Raw genomic sequence first — 20264 nt, forward strand, 5'->3', positions numbered from 1 at the left:
CACTGATATTTTTCTCTTTTATATCATAGACATGAAATTATTTTAAGGTATTCCTTTCACGAATCCGAAAATTCTACAAATAACTGATTTTAAATTACATTAGAGTAAAAGTGCATGCGAATAGATTGGCGAAATTTCAGGTCAGATTATCGAACATTTAATGAAGAATTAAAACTTCAAAAATCGTAAAATTTATACGGGAGCTTATGGAAATTTCACCATCATCACTACATTTATATTCAATAATTCACATACTAAATAATTATAAATAACTGATACAAACTATCTCACAGATTAAAAAAAATTGTAAGGAATCCATAGCGATGATAAAAATAAAGGGTTATCGAATCCTTAAAAGAGATATTAACGATAGAAGTTGGAGAAATGGCAGAAGCAGAAGCTTTTCCCATATAATCGGGACTCCTCAGAGGTTAGGAATCAGTTTAAATTTTGAGTGCTCCAATTTGCGCCACTAAAAAATACGGTCATGCGAAAGGAATATCTTAATTAAAAAGCAGTTGAGATGGTAAAAACGTTCCAAAGTTGTTTAGCATGTGCTTTACCATCGCTCGTGAGTTGGTGTAATCTATTTTATATCCTGTTGGAGTGAGCCGCATAGAAACTCAATTTCGTCCAGATTCTCGGTAGTTTCTATAGGACGAGTGACTGCGTTGTGTTACTTTAATTTTAACAAATTTTTATATATACGGAAACAAGGGAAATATTGCTGCTGCGTCGAGGGTATCCTCAGCCAATATGTCGTACAGAGTAGTAACTCGAAGCGGCCCCTGCCGCTTTAGTTCAGTTACATGGATACGATGTCGAATGTTCTGGGAAGCTAGCACAGGAGTAATGCTGTCGTCCTATGCATATTAATCCGACGTGGCTGGATAGGAGAGTACTTCGGGGCCGCAAACTCACGAGGATATACAAAAGCGGGTCGCCGCTATGAATATGCATCGAGTAAACATATTCTTCGTTTGTTTGTCCGGGTTTTTCCAGCCCTACTCCGTTTTTTCAAGACTTTTTCTCTTTCCAGCCGCCCTTTCTCTTCCCCCAAAGACGCGCCTGCACGACAGCAATGTTGCAATGAACGAAACAATCACCGAACACTTCGTATTCCGAGTATTCACATGGCACACACAGACACAATATCAGATTCATGCGCTGTCGAGCATTTCTGGTTTCATTTACTTCCAAAGTTCGAGCAATAAAAGTTTTACCAATGCATTCCTCTTGCCTACAAATTTTCAGCTCGAAACATATTCGTCTTTGAATGTATAGTATCCACCAATACTCAATATCGTAATTCTCATTTCAGGAGCGAATTCAAAGCGGAAAAACCGAATGAAAAATGTCATTTATATTAAAAATTTCCTGAGCTGTTCATTGTTTATTGTGGAATTCTTTGAATGGTAAACGTACATTTTCATCTCTTTGGTCCTGCGCTCGATAACTAGCAGTCACGAAACTGAAACGGGCCACCTTGTTGGGTCATTAATCATAAAAGAGGAGCGAAATAACAGTAAATGTCAACGTGGAAATTGATATTAAACACGAGTTACCAGCCCATTATCTGGACAGGGACACCCTGTATATATTCCGGTACATGATTATTTTCCCGTACAGAATCAACCATTTGTTTGTTTCTCATATTCCATTCGTTTTTGTTTGCTTCCATTTCCGTCCAGTCTCACGCTGCTTCCTCTATTTTCATTCTACCTAAATTCTTTGACATGGAAACATGAAATATATGGCTATGCAATTGCGTGTATTGTAAATTTCCAAAGACTTCATTTCGTGTAGTTTACGCTAGCGGGAACGATGCGTTTCTATCATATATACACTTTCAAACACGCTGCAGAAATATTTGATCAAAGGACGAGAAAAGGTAGGGAAAAATAAGGACTACCAAAAAAATAATCAAAGTGAAGCCATGATACGAGCGTCGAACGTTTACTCTCGTACGTTTTCTCATCATATCTCAACCGTTGATTGCTGTCAAGTGTTTTTTATTTTCTTTTTTTCATTCCATTGCGGAAACATTGATCAATTAATGTATGATGGCAGCAATGTTGGTCCAATTAAGGTTTCCACGAAAAGTACAACACATAATGAAAAACAAACCACGTACATTTATGCGCGAATAGGTTTTCTGAGCTTTCTGTTGTGCAATAATAATGGAGTATGCCGGCGTAGGTAACTCCTGAAAAAATCAAAACCCAATTTCAATTGAATCCCGTACAAATGTGCGCTCCACAAGTTACGTAAAGGTTACACCAGAACTAATCAACAACGAGCTTGATCAAATGGATTGCATGCTAGAGGTCAAATCATATCGAATGTTGTGTTTACGCTCAAATAGAGCTTTACCCGCAAAAGAGTACATTGTCCATGACCATTTGCTGGTTAAAGTTGATTATGGGTTGGTACTGACCCAATGATTAGCCTTAGGTTTCCTATTAATCAAGGCAAGAGGAATTATTATCAATCTTGTTAGGCGAAGCTTGCATGGCTGACCTGTGAACATTTGGCAGATTGGACCAGGATATTACATTTGCTGAGCGGATATACAACTTGATACGTTCAACGTTTCGCGGTATCGCGAAGTCCCATAACGTGATTACAAAACAGAACGAAATAATCTATTTTGTACTTGATTTTATCCACGAATTTGACGAGCTATCGCTGTATCCCACGATTTTCAAGCCCTGTATTCGGAGCAAAAAAAATTCTCCTATCAAAAATTTCTGAATATTACTCAAGTAGGGACACTCAAAGCACCTTCCCATTTCCCTTCACATTCTCATCGATCGGCAAACGCTCACGATTCTTGGCATGACAAAAGGCGGATTCCTCATGAGGAAGTTGCGCAGAAGCTTGATAGGAGTAGAGGCGAGAAAAGAAGGAGCAAAAGAAGAGAATCCAGATCGAAGCTGAGTGGCAAGTCAAAGATTCTTCAAGAGAGGATCCCATTCGGCTTCAGTATGTGTGGTATTATATAAAGGGTGATATATAGATGCGGACATCATGGTCGTTTCCTATACACGTGATAACATACATATATACGTGTATAGAGAAACGGCACCGACGAGGTAAGACAGTACCACACGAAACCTTTAACCGTACCGAAGTCGAGTAGCCAGTCAATAACCTGGAGTTTCCGGGTACCGCTTCGAAGCCCACTCCACGAGCTGTCGTTCTGGCTAAAAGACCCCTCCACGGCTTTACGGTCTGTATATAGTTCAAGTGTGCTCAATGAAGCTGCATCGAGAGAAAGACTCATACACATGACCACACACACAATGATACATACATATAATATATATATATATTGATATAAAATGTCTAGTATGTATAGAGACACATGAATATATAGGGCATCGAAGTACACGCTTTTCGACAGATATACTATATGGTGGCTGTAGTAGCACAGGTTTGTATACGATACGATCGCATTGGCCATTTACGGAGCGGCACAAGAGAGTACGGTGTTAATGTAGCTCTGGTTGCGTATTAGCTTCGTGGACATGGACCCCAGGTCGAACGGAATTTGCCCTCTGTAGATCATTTAACATGGTATTGCTGGCTCATCAACAGTACTAACCACACCACGTGATCAAGATCGGCAAGCATTCACGCGTCAATTCTCAAGAGAGATAAAACGTACTGGGGATACATTCTCGGGCTCCACATGCATATCATGAGCGGTGCATCGGTCATTTACTTCTCCTTGACTCAATGTACTAAAGGCGGCCTCTGGATGCCAGTTGTCGGTGGATGTGTGTCTGTCCTACGGACGCATCGTTTATTGCGTATCGTTCATGACTCCGGAGGTTTCCCTAACTGAACGGCAGTTTAACATACGCATTCTCACGTTTACGCAACACGCCAAACCACCGGAATCTAATTATTAATGATCTCAACGTTTTCTCGGCTCATCAATATATTCAAAACTACGTTTGCAGCTCAATTCATGGATGATTTCTGACTGGGTCGAAAAGTATAAACGATCGGTTTCCAGGTATGCAGTGACGGCTAGGGTCCAATTTCATTTCTAGTCACGTAGAAATGGAGGAATTATGGATGCAACTCGGACTCGGGACAGAAATCTGATGTTAACAGTTATTTCCGGGAATTATAATTGCCTCTGAAATAATCAGATCTCCATGAAGATTGTTGAATCGTTGAGGCAACGTCTTAACGAGATTATTTTGTATCGCGTTTCACTCAAATAATACTTTCTCCACGAAGTTCCACGCTCATTAATTATCTGGACCAGTCGTATATTATTTATAGTTCGTTTCATTGTGCATTTTTATTGAGATTAAAAAAGAGACGGGAGACTGAAGCTTCGAAACGAACTATGTATGGCGGTCATTATTATTAATTGGCGCAAAAAGTCTTTGCGCAGAACAAGAGAAAGCGGGAAGGAGAGACAGTGAGGAAGAGAGAGAGAGAGAGAGTGAGTGAGAGAAGAGAGGAGGAAGCTTCTGTGGACAAGCCGAGGGATAATTAATTAAATTACATCACGACGCAAACGAGACTGGGTGCCATCTTGATCGCTTCAAGTGATATACATATCTATATGAATATATAAGATGAGTGGAAACGGGGATTATCGCGCGGACGCGCGCGCGCTCTAACACGGAAGGTCTCCGTGACAACAAAAGGGATTCTCGAGTTTCTTATCTCGCAGAGTTATACAGCAATTCATGAGGACGCGAACAGAGTAATTCCATTTAACTCCGAGTTTCCACATGGGCTAAGAAACGTGACGTCGTTAATCTCGTAATTTTACGAGGATATTGAAGGGTTGGATAAATATAGGTGGTAAGAATAGGTTGAATTATAAGTCGCAGTCGAATAGGGTCGAATCTAACCGTGCACGGCATAATACACCATGAAGATCTTGCGAGATCGAGGTTACTCGTCTGCATGATAACGAAGAATCTTCATCCGAGAGATGGAAAGTCATATGTACGACGAAGCAGTGCTCAACGATCGAAAATTTTTCCTAATTTTTCAGGCAGCAGTATTTTATAACGAATTGAATATATTATCCTCGAGAAAGTTCAATTTGGATATACGCGGAAGTCTCGTTAGTGCCCCATGACCCGTCCGAATTCAATCTATGGACTTAGGATCGAGGGCGGCCTACGCCCACCGAATGCCGAAATGACAAATTCGCACGGATCTTCGCCCTCTTCGTTCCGGGGATATCGACGTAACAACAACACCTCCAAGAACGCTCCACCTCTCAAAACCACACCAGAGTGGTCACCCGAGTGAATCAGCAATCCATCGAGCTCTGAGGTAGACCCGGAATACATGGAAAAGCCAATGGGAGGGACAAAGTAGAAACGAAAACTTTTAGTTATGGAAATTTCGTACTTCATTCAAGCCCGGATCAAATATTTGTTTTTGTTAACATCAATAAATATAAAATAAATAGAGTATGGAAAAATCGACGATCAACGTTATCAAATCAAAGGTAATATAAATGATTTTTTTGTTCCAAAAGGAAGAAACATTACTATTTTAACATGATTGTTATTTTTACTCCGATAATAAAAGTATAACAATAAATCATTGCATGCAGCTTCAAGTACAAGGGCACAATGGACTTTTTATGGACAACAATGACTGAAACTCATTGATCATTTACAGTTACGCATAATTGATGGTAATTTTCATTAATTTTGTATACCCTGATCCATTGTTGTTTCAATACGATTTGAAATTCAAATTTAAATCGAATTAAAAATTCTATTTATAAGCGCTCGGAATTATTATGCAATATAGTTTATTGCTGTTGAAACGAACCGCAAGCGTTTCAAGACCACGATTTTCCAAGCGCATCAGACGATTGAATTTTGTATAAATTTAGCCTTGCTGCTAGCCCTGTCAATATCCAGCGGAGATGCGGTCTGAATACTACCAGGGAAAAGAGGATGGAGAGAGTATTGAGAGATAGATGCAATGAAACGATGAAATTGACACGCGGACGAGGTGTAGAGAAGACTTCAACGCGAGGGGATAGCGAGCCAAAGAATAACAGAAAAGATGTGAGCGCCTAGGGAGATGAAGAAGGATATATAGATTGTTCGCGCACGAGACTGAAGCTCAGCTAGGGATGATGGTAGAAAACCCCTTCATCATCGAACGAAACGTGTGCGAGAAATACGAAAGAACTCTGACCGAGGAAATGCTGGCAGCTTTCTTACGATATCGATTTCGTCTTCTAGGGCTTTCAGAGACGAATGAGGATTTACCTACTGAATACGTATTGCAAAATATTTCGTCTATTTTTTGTTTATATATGCTCTGTTGTACAAAACTACAGCATCATATTTATACACGTATTTACACGTCAATATGGAATTTCATGTGAATTTCTTTGATCTGATCGAAACTGGCTGTATTTGAGGAACTACTATATTTATAATCTCATAACTACAGTTATAATTACACATTCTAGGAATCCGAGTTCTATAAATATTTTTTGGTAATATAAGCACGATAGTTTGCAGTCATACATTCGAGTTATAAAATTGAAATGGATTAGATTAATTGGAATTATAAATGAATACCAGCTCGAATGTCATTTGACGAAAGTTGAACGTGGTTACCAAATTTTTAGATTCGCGATATGAGAAAAACAAAAAAAATGGAAATGAGTTTTGTTTTAGTAAGTTTTCTCTTCTTGTTTATTTTGTGTGTGTTTTGTTAAACTCGAAAAAATTGCTTGAAATTGAATTGCTGATGAAATGAAACAACATCCTTGTTTCTGATTTCTTGGATTTATAATTGATTACAAAGCTTGTCAATCTCAACAAAATATCGTCAAGAATATAAAAATGAGGTATTAATTAATATCGCACGTCTAATCAAGGTAACTTTGTAAATATACTGAAATATCGGTATCTAACTATCGATATTATTGATTCTTTCTGACATTGTGAGCGCATGACGAATCTTTATTGAGAACTTCTTTCACTCGTCATACATTTCTGCACTTTCTGAGTCCAGTGAGTTTCTTTCGTCCAAAGCCTATGTGGAGATTGTCTCGCTACTCGACTAATTCTTTCAATACTCAAGTAGTTTTGTTATTTTACGCTCATAATCTTATTGGGCAGTGCTGTGTATATTAACGGTATTAACCTTGCATTGCTTACTCCAATTTCTATTGATGGCCAATCAATCCCCTTTGTCAATGAGGTACGCAATCTGGGGGTAACTATGACTTCGAATTTTTCGTGGAATAAACATATCATATCGCTTTCAAAACGTATTCACTTTGTTCTCTATAAGTTAAAATATCATAAAGCTGCTTTACCACTTAAACTTCGCACTACTTTGGTCACCACCTTGATTTATCCTATTATTGACTACTGCTGTCCAGTTTTTAATGACATAACTGATGAGCAAAATACTGTTCTTCAGCGTGCCCTTAACTGTGCTATTCGTTTTATTTTTGACCTTCGACGCGATATTCACATCACCCCTTATAGACGTGAACTTGGTTGGCTTACCTTTCGATCACGCTGAAGCTACTTCTTAGGCATTAGCATGTTCCACGTGGTTAATGGCTCTGCTCCTGGCTATTTGAGCGAACTCTTCACACGCGTGCCTCCTCCGTTACGCCCAATCCGTCGCACTCTACCTTTTTCTTTCATGATCCCTCACTTCCGTACGACCACTCTTCAAAATTCTTTTGCCCTTTCCGGTGCGTATTTTTGGCACTCCCTACCACCCTCTGTCACTTCTTCGGTTACCCTCTCCTCCTTCAAATCAAAACTCTTCAAGTTTCTTTTCGATTCTGATTTGTGATGCATCCTTTTCTATTTTTCTTTCTTCTTCTAGGCTTTTTAGGTCTCCTAGGTCCCTATAGTTTGCGGTTCGCTGGCTTTTGGTGATTTTGGTGATTTTACTTTTGTTTTCATTTTTACTTTTGCGTAATTATATTTTTATTTGTCTTCTTGCGCATTTTCTACGCATTTTCGACACAATTGCTTATTTTTTTCTATCTTGTTTGGCTGTTGTTCAGTTTAATTCTCTAGTTGCCTCCTCGTTTGTACCTCGTTTGTACTGTTGGGTCCGCGAAGACCGTCGCGAAGGGACGAGTTATCAAGGACGAGTATTTAAGGGATTTAGGCCAAAAGAGCTGAACTCCAACTCGATACTTTACAACAAGTTAACAATAAGTTTATTTAAGAAGTTACAAATTCGAGGTTTTATTGCCTCGAGACCAATCGTTACAATTCTCGTCAAAGACTGTCGAATTTTGGGTTAGTCGATAATTTTATAGATTTGGGGGTTTTCCCCTTCTCGTGCGAATATAATCTAGATTTCCTTCTGGAAGTTTCGATGTTGACATCGAGGGTCGATGCGCTCGTTCGGGAGCATCGATATTTCACCATTGCTGCGTTTGCGCTGAGAGTGCTTAATTTGTTTTAATGAGTGCGATGTACGGGCACAACAGTACCTTGCTTCTATCTAGATTATTTTGTTATTCGATCACTATAGTCTATGCTAGGTTATTGTTACTTAGACCTAGTTATTGTTAATTAATTTCTTTCTATTTAATATTTACTTATTACACTTATTCTTATATTACTTTTCTACATTTTGCTATTGTATTCTTTGTACCCTGTGCCCCAAAGCTATGCTAAGGCATAAATATATCAATCAATCAATCAATCAATCGTAAGTCTATATTGAGACTTCTTTCACTCATAAGCCACTATTTGAAGTATCTGAAAATTGTATTAAAATTGCGATACTAATTGTATCCATATTGCTTTCCACAAGTCTGTTAAGAGATTCTATTCGCTTGTGTAAACGATTATTGAGTCAAAACACATCCAACCAATATTGCGTTGATTTTTTATTCGTTCAGTACCTAAATTCTATCACTAATTCTGTTTGTTTTACCAAAGTAGGTGAAAGAAAACACTTTAATAAATGTTGTTGGGTATTGTAGGAGGATTAAAAGAAAAAGAAATATTATTTTCAGTTGTAGAGTTAAAAAGACGCTTATAATTCTACCAAAGCCCTATAACTAATCTACTTTTGCGGAACCCAAAGTAGATTACTTCGCCTCTGGTACAGGGTAAACCGTTCAATCTGTGCGAAGTCTCGTTCTCTTTGTAAACGAGTATACTGCGATTTGAGCGGGGCAACAATTTCGCTCTTAAAAGAAAACAATTTCACGGTTGACACAGTGAAGAGCGACCATTGACAACAACCAAAGTCGATCATTTTACGTATTTGACGACGGGGAGAAAATACGGAAGATGCGAAGCGGAAAAGAGAAAGAGAAAGCGACGTAAAGAGAGACCAAGGCTACAGATAGATGACATTGAGACAGAGAGAAAAAAGCGGAAAAGGAGAACCATTTTTCTCTCTCGTTAACATCTCATCTGAAATCCGAGGATGGGTTTCAACGTTGAACATGCTCCACGATCGACTCGAGTTTATCGCAATCCTTGCCCGAGATTCAATCCCAGCATCCATACTACACTCTTTAGTGCGTGTATATATATATATATATATATAAAGCTAATACGTTTTGACGAAAGTTTCGCGATTGCAACTCCGCGACTGCTCGCCTAGTAATTCAAAGTAAGCGTAATTCATCAATGGAATCAACAGGAATCAATGGAATCATATTAATACTAAATCAATTATCACTGTTCCGAGGGTCGTTTATTCTTTGCTAGACTTCAAGAAAATCGGTAAGCAATTATTCACACAAGAATGTGATACTATAATGGAAATCATGTATAAGAAATTAAGAGATTCAATTACGAAATTCACGAGTCATTCGATGGCTCTGATAATTTTTCACTCAACGAACATCAGGAAGTTTCGTTATTTATGCGAATATTTTTACCACATAAATGCATAATCGATTTTGAAAATCGTATGCGAATAGAAACGAATTATGGAAGGAATGAGGAAAGACTAAATATATTTGGTATGAACGGCAACTAAAATGACTTGCCATAAAATTAACTCTTTCGTTCGAATGGCCCTGTAGACATGTCATATTTCTGGGTTAACGTCATGATCGAAGGAGAAATGGACTTTACGCTTCGTATCAGCTAAACCGGTCATTTTTCTCGTACGCCCGTCGCGCGTACCTCCGTTCGGGTTGATTTGCATTTTAAAAGAATTCTGGGTAGCCTGAGTGAGTGGATAAGACATGTTGAAAAATTGGAGGAACGAAAGCGTTCTACTGCTCCATCGTTATTGCAGCGTCAGCGTGTACCATCATTTTTTTTCGCCGCCATCGTGAATTTGTTTTGAACATACTGGGCCCGACCCCGGTGGCATCTTGCGAGAGGACATTTTTGCAGTTCTCTGCTCCTTTAGTCCCCATTTTGTCACGGCATGGAGAATGGCGTGTATCATCTTCATTTGCTGTTATTAACAGATTCGAATTCTGTAAATATTGTTTGTGTACTTTTAAACAAATACTTTTCAGCGACGGTTCGATTATTTGGATTATTCTCTTTTCTCAAAAAAGACATTTCGATATATTTCGAAATGTGAAGCCTTAAGGATGTAAAAGCGGCTCGTACTAGTCAATGGACAGTCTTTGACCATATTTTTTCAAAGAAATTACCACGGGCAATATATAGCACAATATTATTAAGAAATCTTGTAATGATTTTTTAATGGTAAATAATATTTAAGTTCATTTCATTACGAAAAGGATTTTATGCAGAGTTATTAACACGACTCGGTAGTGCAGTGTGGAAAGTTTCCGCCTGACAACATTGGACGTATCCAGTTGACAGCTGAGCTTAGAGCTTACCATAGCGACGAAAAGTTTTACAGTTTACATTTATAGATTGTGCGACGTTGCCACAACTTCACGGGATTACGAAATCCTGAGGTTCCGTGAGCATTTGTCGTCTTTAACTTTATATTTCTAATTCAGATGTCTATTGACCCCCTTTTTTTAACGAACCGTTAAAATCCTCAAGGTTCAATGCATATAATAGACGTTTTTTATGATTAACATCTGATATAAAAATACATCAAATTTTGCGTTATACAGGCTTCGAAGTCATTGTGGCTATATATGACACGTAAAATTGTGTTCTTTTGACTAAAAATATTTCGATTAAACAGTCGTTAAAAGACCTTGAAATTTCACAGAGATTAATTTTTAAGCTTGGACTATAATATACAAAAAAAATTAGAGTGCCATCTGAAATGGAGCCTAGTTCTTATACATCCTTAATTCGTTGCCAAGGTTTTGTTTATTCGTTGCTCATTGTCAAGAGATATCAAAATTATTGTAACGTGGTACCCCTAAGTTTACGTTTTGGCATCATCGGTTCTCTCCGTCTTTGTCTACTCGATCATTCGTGACTGTTTAACCTTTTTTCCGTCGATCTGTCAAATTGAGGTTAGGACTATACCCAACTGCTGCCCTGCTGTCACTTCTCTTTCCAATGAAGTTTAAATTAAACTTAATATTCCGTAAAGAATAGGGCGATAAGTGCAAGTTTTTTTGAGAGTATTAGATTACTACAAGTATTAAGTATATGAATTGCAATTTTTCTCCAAGATTTCATGGATTTCTATGCAAATATACCCTTTTATAGCAACCGGAAATTAGATTTTTGTATGCCGTTTCGAAGTTCCTTCACGAAAACCACCCAATTTTAATAATTAATTTCTCTGAAATCAGGTCGACAACCGACCCTGAAATGCTGCACAGCCCCTTATTAAAAGTTTAAGTACCGCATACAATTTTTTTTTAAATCTCATGTCTGGCGATAGAGTTGCCTTAAATCGGGCACGTAGTGCCAACGTTGTTGCTGCGTATATATAAATTGTATCGGCGTTTGGATCCGGGAACATTATTCCACTCCACAATTATGATTTTAGTTGTACACTTGCAATAAGAGTTAATTTCGCGTACATCGAGTAAGCTTAATGTGAACTGTACGTTTATACAACGTTGGAATCTATTATCGGACGTATAGTTGAGTTTACATACATATCCACAATAAAAGTTTTATATGTACACATATGTGTGGGTGGTAGCTGCGTTGCTTCATATCTTTTTTATTCGTGGCAGGTGAGAGGGTGCACCTGTTGCTCCTTTACCCTATGCCCAGCCGCGTGTGGCATTTCAAATTCTTTCGTGAGTGCATCTCGACTGATACGTGACAAATGAAACAACGCGGCTTTGCCTTTAGCACAAATTTGTGCCATCTGTCATTAACGAAATTTAGAGATCCTGGCTTGGAGGGTGGATCTCCTGTGAGGGGAAAAGTAGAAGTAGGAATGAGAGTGATTGTTACAAATGTTGAAATTCAGCTTGAAAAATAAATGAAATTTCTGACTAGTTCTCGACTGAATTTTTGCACTCAATCGAATTTTGTAGCGTAGAGTTTAGTTTCTTTCATTGAGGGAGTTTCTCGTTTGTCGAACGACGGATCTACTTTTGTTAGCATTAAAAAAAAACATTTTCATTCCCTGCCAGATACAGCCTCGCATAGAAAAGGTTATTTCAGAAACAAAAGTGGCTTCTACACGTATCCAATTCTCATTTCTCTCAGTATTTTATCCTGTCGGGAGCGAAGAATAAAAGTTCTGCTGAGCAACCCGAAAACTTCCCGATTCTCGTCCTCGTCTTCGTCTTCGGCGTCACCTCCCGTTTGTCAGTGCACGATGACGGCAGTGTGATATACGAAAACTGTACCGTCAGCACAGATTAATGGGTGCGCCACTATCAAACGTGGCGAACGAAGAGAAAGGGGTGGGCGGAGGATAAGAAAACTATGTGAAATGACACGTAACTAGCTCAGATAGAACAGGATCGAAATGAGGGAAGATGCGGATCCAAGTATATCTTCAATTCATACTGTATTCGCGTCACACACTTGGATATTCCTTCATGAACACGAAAAACTAGTTGTTTCGAGAGATATTAGAATTTTGTCGAACTGCCTGATATTATGTTTTGCATGAAAAGGCTACGAGTGCAAAACTCTAGTCGAATTCACATCCGTAAGATTGGGCCTGGTGTTTGAGCAATGAATATATTTATATTCACATCAGCCACGTACATATATTGATCGTCATCTTCCAGTTAGGATGACGCGGGAACAGGATAACTCTTCTAATCTTCCTGTACCAAATACAACTCATGGAGAATGAAAGCACGAGAAAGAGAGGGCGAGGAGGGGGAAAAGAGTTAGATAGAAAAACCAACTCAATACGCGACGAGAAAACGAAAAGTCGATTGAGCGCAGTCATGCGTGCGAGTCGTTCCAAGCTCGAAACCCATCGACCCCCTCAATCTTGTCTATTTATTGGTTCCTTCGCGAGCAATCTGGATGATTATTGGAAGAGACATTGCTCGAACGGTAAATCGCAAGTCCGACCTTTTCTCGAAACTTTTTATCTCCTAAGACCCGATTGGATTTTTCCACTCGTTCTCTTGCAGATGTTTTTCTACTAGGATTTTTCTTGTTGCGACTTCTTCAATTTTGTAGTGTATTGAACATCCATATATATGACGTTTATGTATATATATGTTCAGTTTGAGTATGCTTGCTGCGAACGGTTGCACTTTTGCTTGAAGATTAACTTTTTCTGTCGTCTATTTCGTGAAAAAATTTTCCATTTTAGAGTTTGTACGATCAGTGTTATTATCGACTCATGTTAAATGATTTTTTGTGTTGAATTGTTTTTTTTTTGTAACCGTGGACGAGTTGTGATCTGACTCCCTGATCGATAGATAAATCTGGTCATCTCAACATTTTTGACGCTCGAGAATTACAGCTTTTTGTTTCATTTATTAACGCCATGAATTGAAGATTCACTGCTATGTGTTTCGATTGTTTTTTAACCGTAAAACAAACTGATATTCTCGTGTCGCATAACCGCAGACAGTTTTGCTTTTTACTTTTTCTACACCTTCGGGATCCATTAATGGGATCGTTACGCACGTCGCGCGCTTCTTCAACAATGTAATACTCAATGTAACCAAACGAGCACTTTGTGACATTTGCCCATGCTGCGAATCGCCAAAGTTGCACCATTGCTTATCGTTCAAGGACGACAGCTGTGCCTTATTGAAAAATCGATACAACCCCCCCCCCCCCCCTCTCTTTCTTTCTATCCCTGAGGAATTTTTTACGAAGCAACGACATTCGTTCGTTTTAATTGTGTTTTTCAATAAAATTGTTCTTTGATTCTTGTAAAACACATTTTCTACTCTTTGCCATCGAGTTTGGAATTATAATAAAATTACTCGTTTCTCCTGCTCTTGATAAAAATCCCGAATCGTTAAAAAATGATATCTATATGAAAATTTGTTCTTTTCTCAACTTCCATTTTGTACCAAAATATTGATAAAAATGTAGCTCTCAACTCTTTTCTTCATTAAAATCAGATATGATTTCATGGAATTTCGAATATTTAATTTCATACTACGAAAGGGAAATACGATTAATTCACGTTGTAAAAGCGAGAGCGAATCGATTCGCTACCAAATTATCTCGTGTTTGAAGCTTTTTCAAAAAATTGTGAAAACCACTTACTTTTTGAGGTATCTTTGCGGGTGAGATAAAATGAACAGAAACTAACGTGCAACTTTAAAATTTGCATTTACGCGTGCACACACAGCCATATATGAAACATATATATGTAGCTGTATCTATTGAACTTTTTGTGGTTGTAGCTCGTAGGAATTCACCGAAATGAAATTGAGAAAGCTTGCGGGTATGCGGTGATTAAAGTGTATGTGTGTGCGTGTGTACGTGTGTGGCGTATTCCTCGGGGCATATTTATGCTTGGTGTCTACATATATCTACGCTCAAAACGAGAGATGCAATCTCCGCCATTCTCGTTTTCCTCTGGTATATACGCATTCCCAATCGTTATTCCCAGTTGCGAAACTTCATTTGTGGGAACACGCTGTGTGCGAGAGAGTGCGAGAGGGAAAGAGAGGTAAAGGGAGCAACTAACTGACATCGTATATAACCGGCGTAAAGAAAATTCATGATCTCACGATTTTCTATATTCCTGGTGGGCAAAATTCGAGCACTTCGAGTCTCGACTGCAAAGAAACGACTCGCGGAATATCTGTTGTTTTTTTCGCGACCGTGGAAAAAATAATTTGATTTTATAGGCCGAAGTAGAGGAGACGAGCGTTTGGTCGGACGATTGGAAAGTTCTGTATAGCTAAAGTTTCGATATGTTACACGTTGTTGATCAAAACTAATTTGGTCGGTAATAATACGTAGAAAATTACACCTGGAACCATCGCGCTAAACTACATCGAGGCCGAATGGCGAATTCGGTTAAAAATGAAGTACTAAGATCGGCGAGTGTTTGGTAAATGTTTCTGCGAAACCATATTCCTTCTGAAACTGATAACGAGTCGATGTTTATATGAGCTGAAAAAGTTTGAGAGTTATAGTTATAACAATAATAAAGATATGAAGTATCAAAACAATCACTGAGGAAAATTTGGCACTAGGCTCTTCTAAAAAATGTGAACGAAGGGATATTGGTTAGTACCCTCCTTTGCCGTTGGATATGCTATGATATTTCTGTAATTTCGTAGCATGTGTGGCGAATAGGCGTTTAGAGGGAAAAAATATTCTCGATCGTAACGAAAATGTCTGCGATCTCTTCGGGATCGCGTCTATTTTCACACGATATTTTTTGTGTCGTCGAACAAATTTGCGTTAACATACTTCAGTATTAATACGTAAACAATTGAAACAATTTATTTCCGTACAGTAATGCGTGTAAACACACATATTTGTTGCAAACTTGAAGTTACTCGTTTTTTCCTACTCGCAAAATGATATGGATTTTGTCGAAAATTGTTGCGCGATTCATGAAATATCACCATAGGATTTAAGACGTGAAAAATGTTCGTTGTACCTTGACAAATTCATACACGCTTCATGTGCATTAACTTTGTGTGCCAACAGGGAAAACGCGTAACCCGGAGCGTTGGGTAGTTTAGATTCATTCTCGTTTAGTTATAGCAGCCAAGAGATGAAGTTGGGGCAGCGAAAGTGCGCGTCCCTCTTTTACCCTAGCACTTTTCTCTCACTCTCTCCACCTCGATCCCTTTCTTCGCATTTGGCAGAGGCTGGTAAGTGTAAACGAGGTCATTCCCACGGGGTGTGTAACCGGTTAGCCGGTTATTGTTCGGGAAGCTTGAGAAGAGAGCTTTTCAAGGGAAAATGCTGTGTGTGTATTGCTGCCGGGCATTTCCGGCTTCTTAATGTAGAACGTACAGTCCGGCTTAACACCCGGAGTATCCTGTGGAATACCCGCTAGTCGGTGCAATATAACTACACTCATATATACATATATATGATAAATATAACTTCACCCTTTCACATATTTCCGGAAGCGGAAGGGAGAATTAACGCGCAACGTGGAGCATTCAAGACGAATAATGTTTTCCGCGTCTGGTCTGTTTGGTAAAGCGGCAAGGACATTTGTCGAAGTTAAGTCAAGAGGAGAAAAAAAAACACTGAACACGATTCTTTCCTCTCTCCTGGAAGTTATTTCGGGTTCCAAAGAGCTTTGGGCATTTACTTGATTAGTAAAGGGGCGAATCGTTTGGAAGAAGAAAAGTCGAAAACACCAAGACAATTCTTATGGAATTGAAGTTAATCAATCGTATTAAGGTAAATCATGCTCGCGAAGGATCGTATTTTATGGGTTTCTTAATTGGATCGATTTTTTGGGTTTCTTAATTGGATCGATTGTTTACTTCCTAATTAAATATATAATCACTTCAAATTCATTTCAGAGTTATTAATTCGAAATTGTAAATAAATTTTTTCAACTTATCTTCTGGCGAATGAAATTACAAGCCATTAATCAATCGGGGATCCTGTTGTGTGTCACGCTGTACAAACTTTGGTTGAAACTGTGATTTGAATTAGTGATTCGTGAGTTACATCCCTGAGTGCGCTGCTGGCTCAGATCGAAGGATCGATCTTCGGTCTGCGTGAGCGAGGGATGGGGTTCAAGAACCAGCATGCGAACTGTCCACTGCGTGGTGACCACATGTACGACTCATAAATTTATTCTTTTTTTTTGTGTTATATTCATCGAAATCTTGAGACATGAATTACTACGTACTTCGGAAAGTCATCTTTTCGATAACGAAGACTGGGTGAAAAGGAGTTGGTTGGAAATTAAACCTCTAAGAAGACGAACATCCTCGAGACGACTCAAGTCCTGAATCGAGGTTGATTCCACACACGCCTGATTATAACCATTGATAGATTCCTAGCTCAACAAATCATTCCATCAATAAAGTACCGACGTTTATCAGTTCACGAATTGTCGATTTTTTCATTTCACAAAAAAAAACTATTGCGAGAGCCTACGTCGTAATAGTTTTACCGATAAAGATCGCTGCAACCTGGGATTTACGACCCCAGCTAAAAGGTTCGGCTACAAAATTAAGTATCTCACCATACAGATCCATTACTAGCTGAACTCGAAATTTCATTCGTCCCTGGCAAAAATACTGTAGTTTTTTATGTAAACAATTGCATTAGAACGCGCAATCGGTAAAGACAAAGGGAAATGGATCAAGAAAAAAGTGTTAATAAAAAGACAGAAGGCTATGACAGGAATGGCCCAAGTCAAGAAGAACCAAAATGCCGAAATAAGCAAATGTGAGGTTATACGAGTGCTCGTTACCAATTTCGTTCAATATTTAACGTATAATGTATTTTTAACCTTTGTCATTGTGTACTTTTTCATAAACTTCCTAAGAAGCGTTTATTCGTTATATAGAAAGAAAAACGACTTTTTACGCATAGTCTCTATAACCCTGTGTATTTTTTTGTTCATATTTAAACACTTTTATCTAAATAACCAATAGGACGAACCCTTGAAAATTTGATATGCGTGACTACCCATTTAAATTCTGTCTAAATTTCAAGAATTTCTTAAGGAAGTTGAGGCATTAGAATGAAAATGATGTCACCGCTTTTAAACCGATTGCATCTTATAAAGTGAAGTGTAAAAAAAAATCAGTTAAATTTTCAGACAGTTTAGGAGCGTCGTTGCTGAGAAAAATCAATAACAATTTGGGCCAAATAACATGTAATCTTATGGAAGTCAAGACACATTCAGTAATATCTCCGTTAAAAATGATGCTAAAAATATGAAATTTTTTGGGCAACATGAGCAAGGCTTGCCGAATAATGTCAATTTTTTCAGATTTATTAGGAGATTTGCTGAGATTATATTAATAATAATCTGTTTTCCGTGCAGTTTTTTGAGGCTAGGATCGTCACCGTTCGTGTTTTCGACTGAGCTTTCACCAGTTTTTCGTCTTTTTTTCCCCAACTTTTCTTTAAAGTGTATGCAACATTGCCAAACTGTAAACTGGCCTAACTTTTGAAAGGTACAGGTCATCACTTTTGGGTAAAAAAAATGACTGTACAGCCTCAACTTCCTTAAGAAAATCGTTTCGTGCATGAACTACCTTTAACCACTTTATGGAAAACTTATTTTTGGAGGTCAAGTTTTTTCAAGTTGATTTTTTAAGAATGTAAAATTCACCTTTCGAAGTAACGCGATAACAGTAAAATTTCAGTAACTTCGAAAAAATACCCAAATGTTGTAATGGATTAGAAAAAACGATGGAAAATTTGGCTTTGATGCTGCAAGAACCAGAAATTGCGTATTAAGTAGAGCATTGTTATCCGTGTTACAGATGCTCCACATGGGACTTACCTGCTGATAGACGGCAGGCGCTTGGATCCCGGTAATCAATTTGTCCCCGTTAAGGAAGGCTCTGACTTGACACTTGAGTGCGCCGCCGAGGGTGGCAATCCACCTCCGATTCTGACCTGGGGCATGATACTGTCACAAGCGACGTTAGATGGCCCGGAGCAACCGCCGGACAATCTCACTGTGCTACCATCACCGCAGAATGGTCGCAGCGGAGCTCATCTCAAGGTGTTACGGGGACACCACAATGCCACCATCACATGCACCGCACGGCATATCACGCTCCCGATACCGATGAATGCCAGTATATTGCTCGACGTTCAATGTAAGTTTCTCACAATAGTAAACTAGTAAAACTTTTATTCAACGCGCTCAAGAGTATTGTGGACCCGCATAAGGGTATTGCATGATCGATAATCGTGATTTCAAACTTCAATTCTAGTTCAAATTCTCAGAGAAAGAAGGTCAAAGGAGAGCAGAAATGGAAAGAATCAATTTTGGAAGGCAAAAGAATAAAAATTCTTTCGATTAAATAATTCCTGTTATTTTTGATGGTTTAATTCGAGAAGAAATTTTCAAAAAATTCTGATTTTCGAGCAAACATTTTTCGTTATTATTGCACAACGTGACTATGAGTACCATCCAAATGTGAGTCAAGCTCCTCTTTCGTTTCTTTAATATAAATTAAGGTGAAAAGATCTCGTCGAAGTAATTAGATCAAGGGTTAGTTAGAGTAACTGGCCAATTAATCAACTCTAATTACATCATGACAGTGGAACATCGTTAAAGCTCAAGAAAATTAAATTTATTTACCTCATATTCATTTCGAATTCATTTACGTTCAATTTGTTTTGTGATTTCACGAACGTGAAGGGTGGTGAATGTTCGTTGACCATCAATCACAGTACATTGGGTTTTAGAATCTCGCACTCCTGTAGAATTGTGAGCCTAAAAAATTCTGAAAATCAAAACCAAAGTTGATTCTCAAATAAAAATGACCACTGTGAGAAAATCCCTTAGAAATTGTTGCATCGAATAGAAATAGAGTTTTATAAACAAGACTCCAGTGATGTGTTGAATTGGAACAAGAATAATTTTACACTAGCCGATGTACATAGATTGACGTTTCAAGATCATGAAAGTGTTTCCCATGTAAACTGAGAAACTAACTACGACTCAGCATCGAATTATTACACGCTGCACTTTGATGCCAAGTACTTGAAGCGATGAGAGCTTTCGTGGAAACTTTTGTGTGAAACTCTATTCTCGACGCATTGTTCAACTGCATACTGCATTAGTGAAAATTTTGATGCACACGTCGGTATCTGCATACATGGGAATTTCGTGCGCAGCGCACTTCAAATTTCGCAACACCAATTAACTCCATTCGATTCTCATGCACATCACCTAACTCATATACATTAGGGAAGTTAGTCTATAGCCACGTGATGCATTTGTTTTGAATGAACGAAGTATGAGTTTGCTTAGAAGATATTGTTTCA

At 38.4% G+C, this 20264-nt stretch overlaps 1 protein-coding gene across 1 annotated transcript in view; it reads left to right on the forward strand.

Moving 5' to 3' along the window:
• tei (teiresias) overlaps positions 1–20264 on the forward strand; it is a 241929-nt gene that overhangs the window by 153375 nt on the left and 68290 nt on the right. The window contains exon 6 of the mRNA XM_043423721.1: positions 18746–19087. Within this exon, the coding sequence (XP_043279656.1) occupies positions 18746–19087 (342 nt within the window). The remainder of the gene's footprint in view (positions 1–18745; positions 19088–20264) is intronic.

This window comes from Venturia canescens, chromosome 7 (assembly GCF_019457755.1).
Source record: "Venturia canescens isolate UGA chromosome 7, ASM1945775v1, whole genome shotgun sequence".
Classification (NCBI taxonomy): Eukaryota; Metazoa; Arthropoda; class Insecta; order Hymenoptera; family Ichneumonidae; genus Venturia; species Venturia canescens.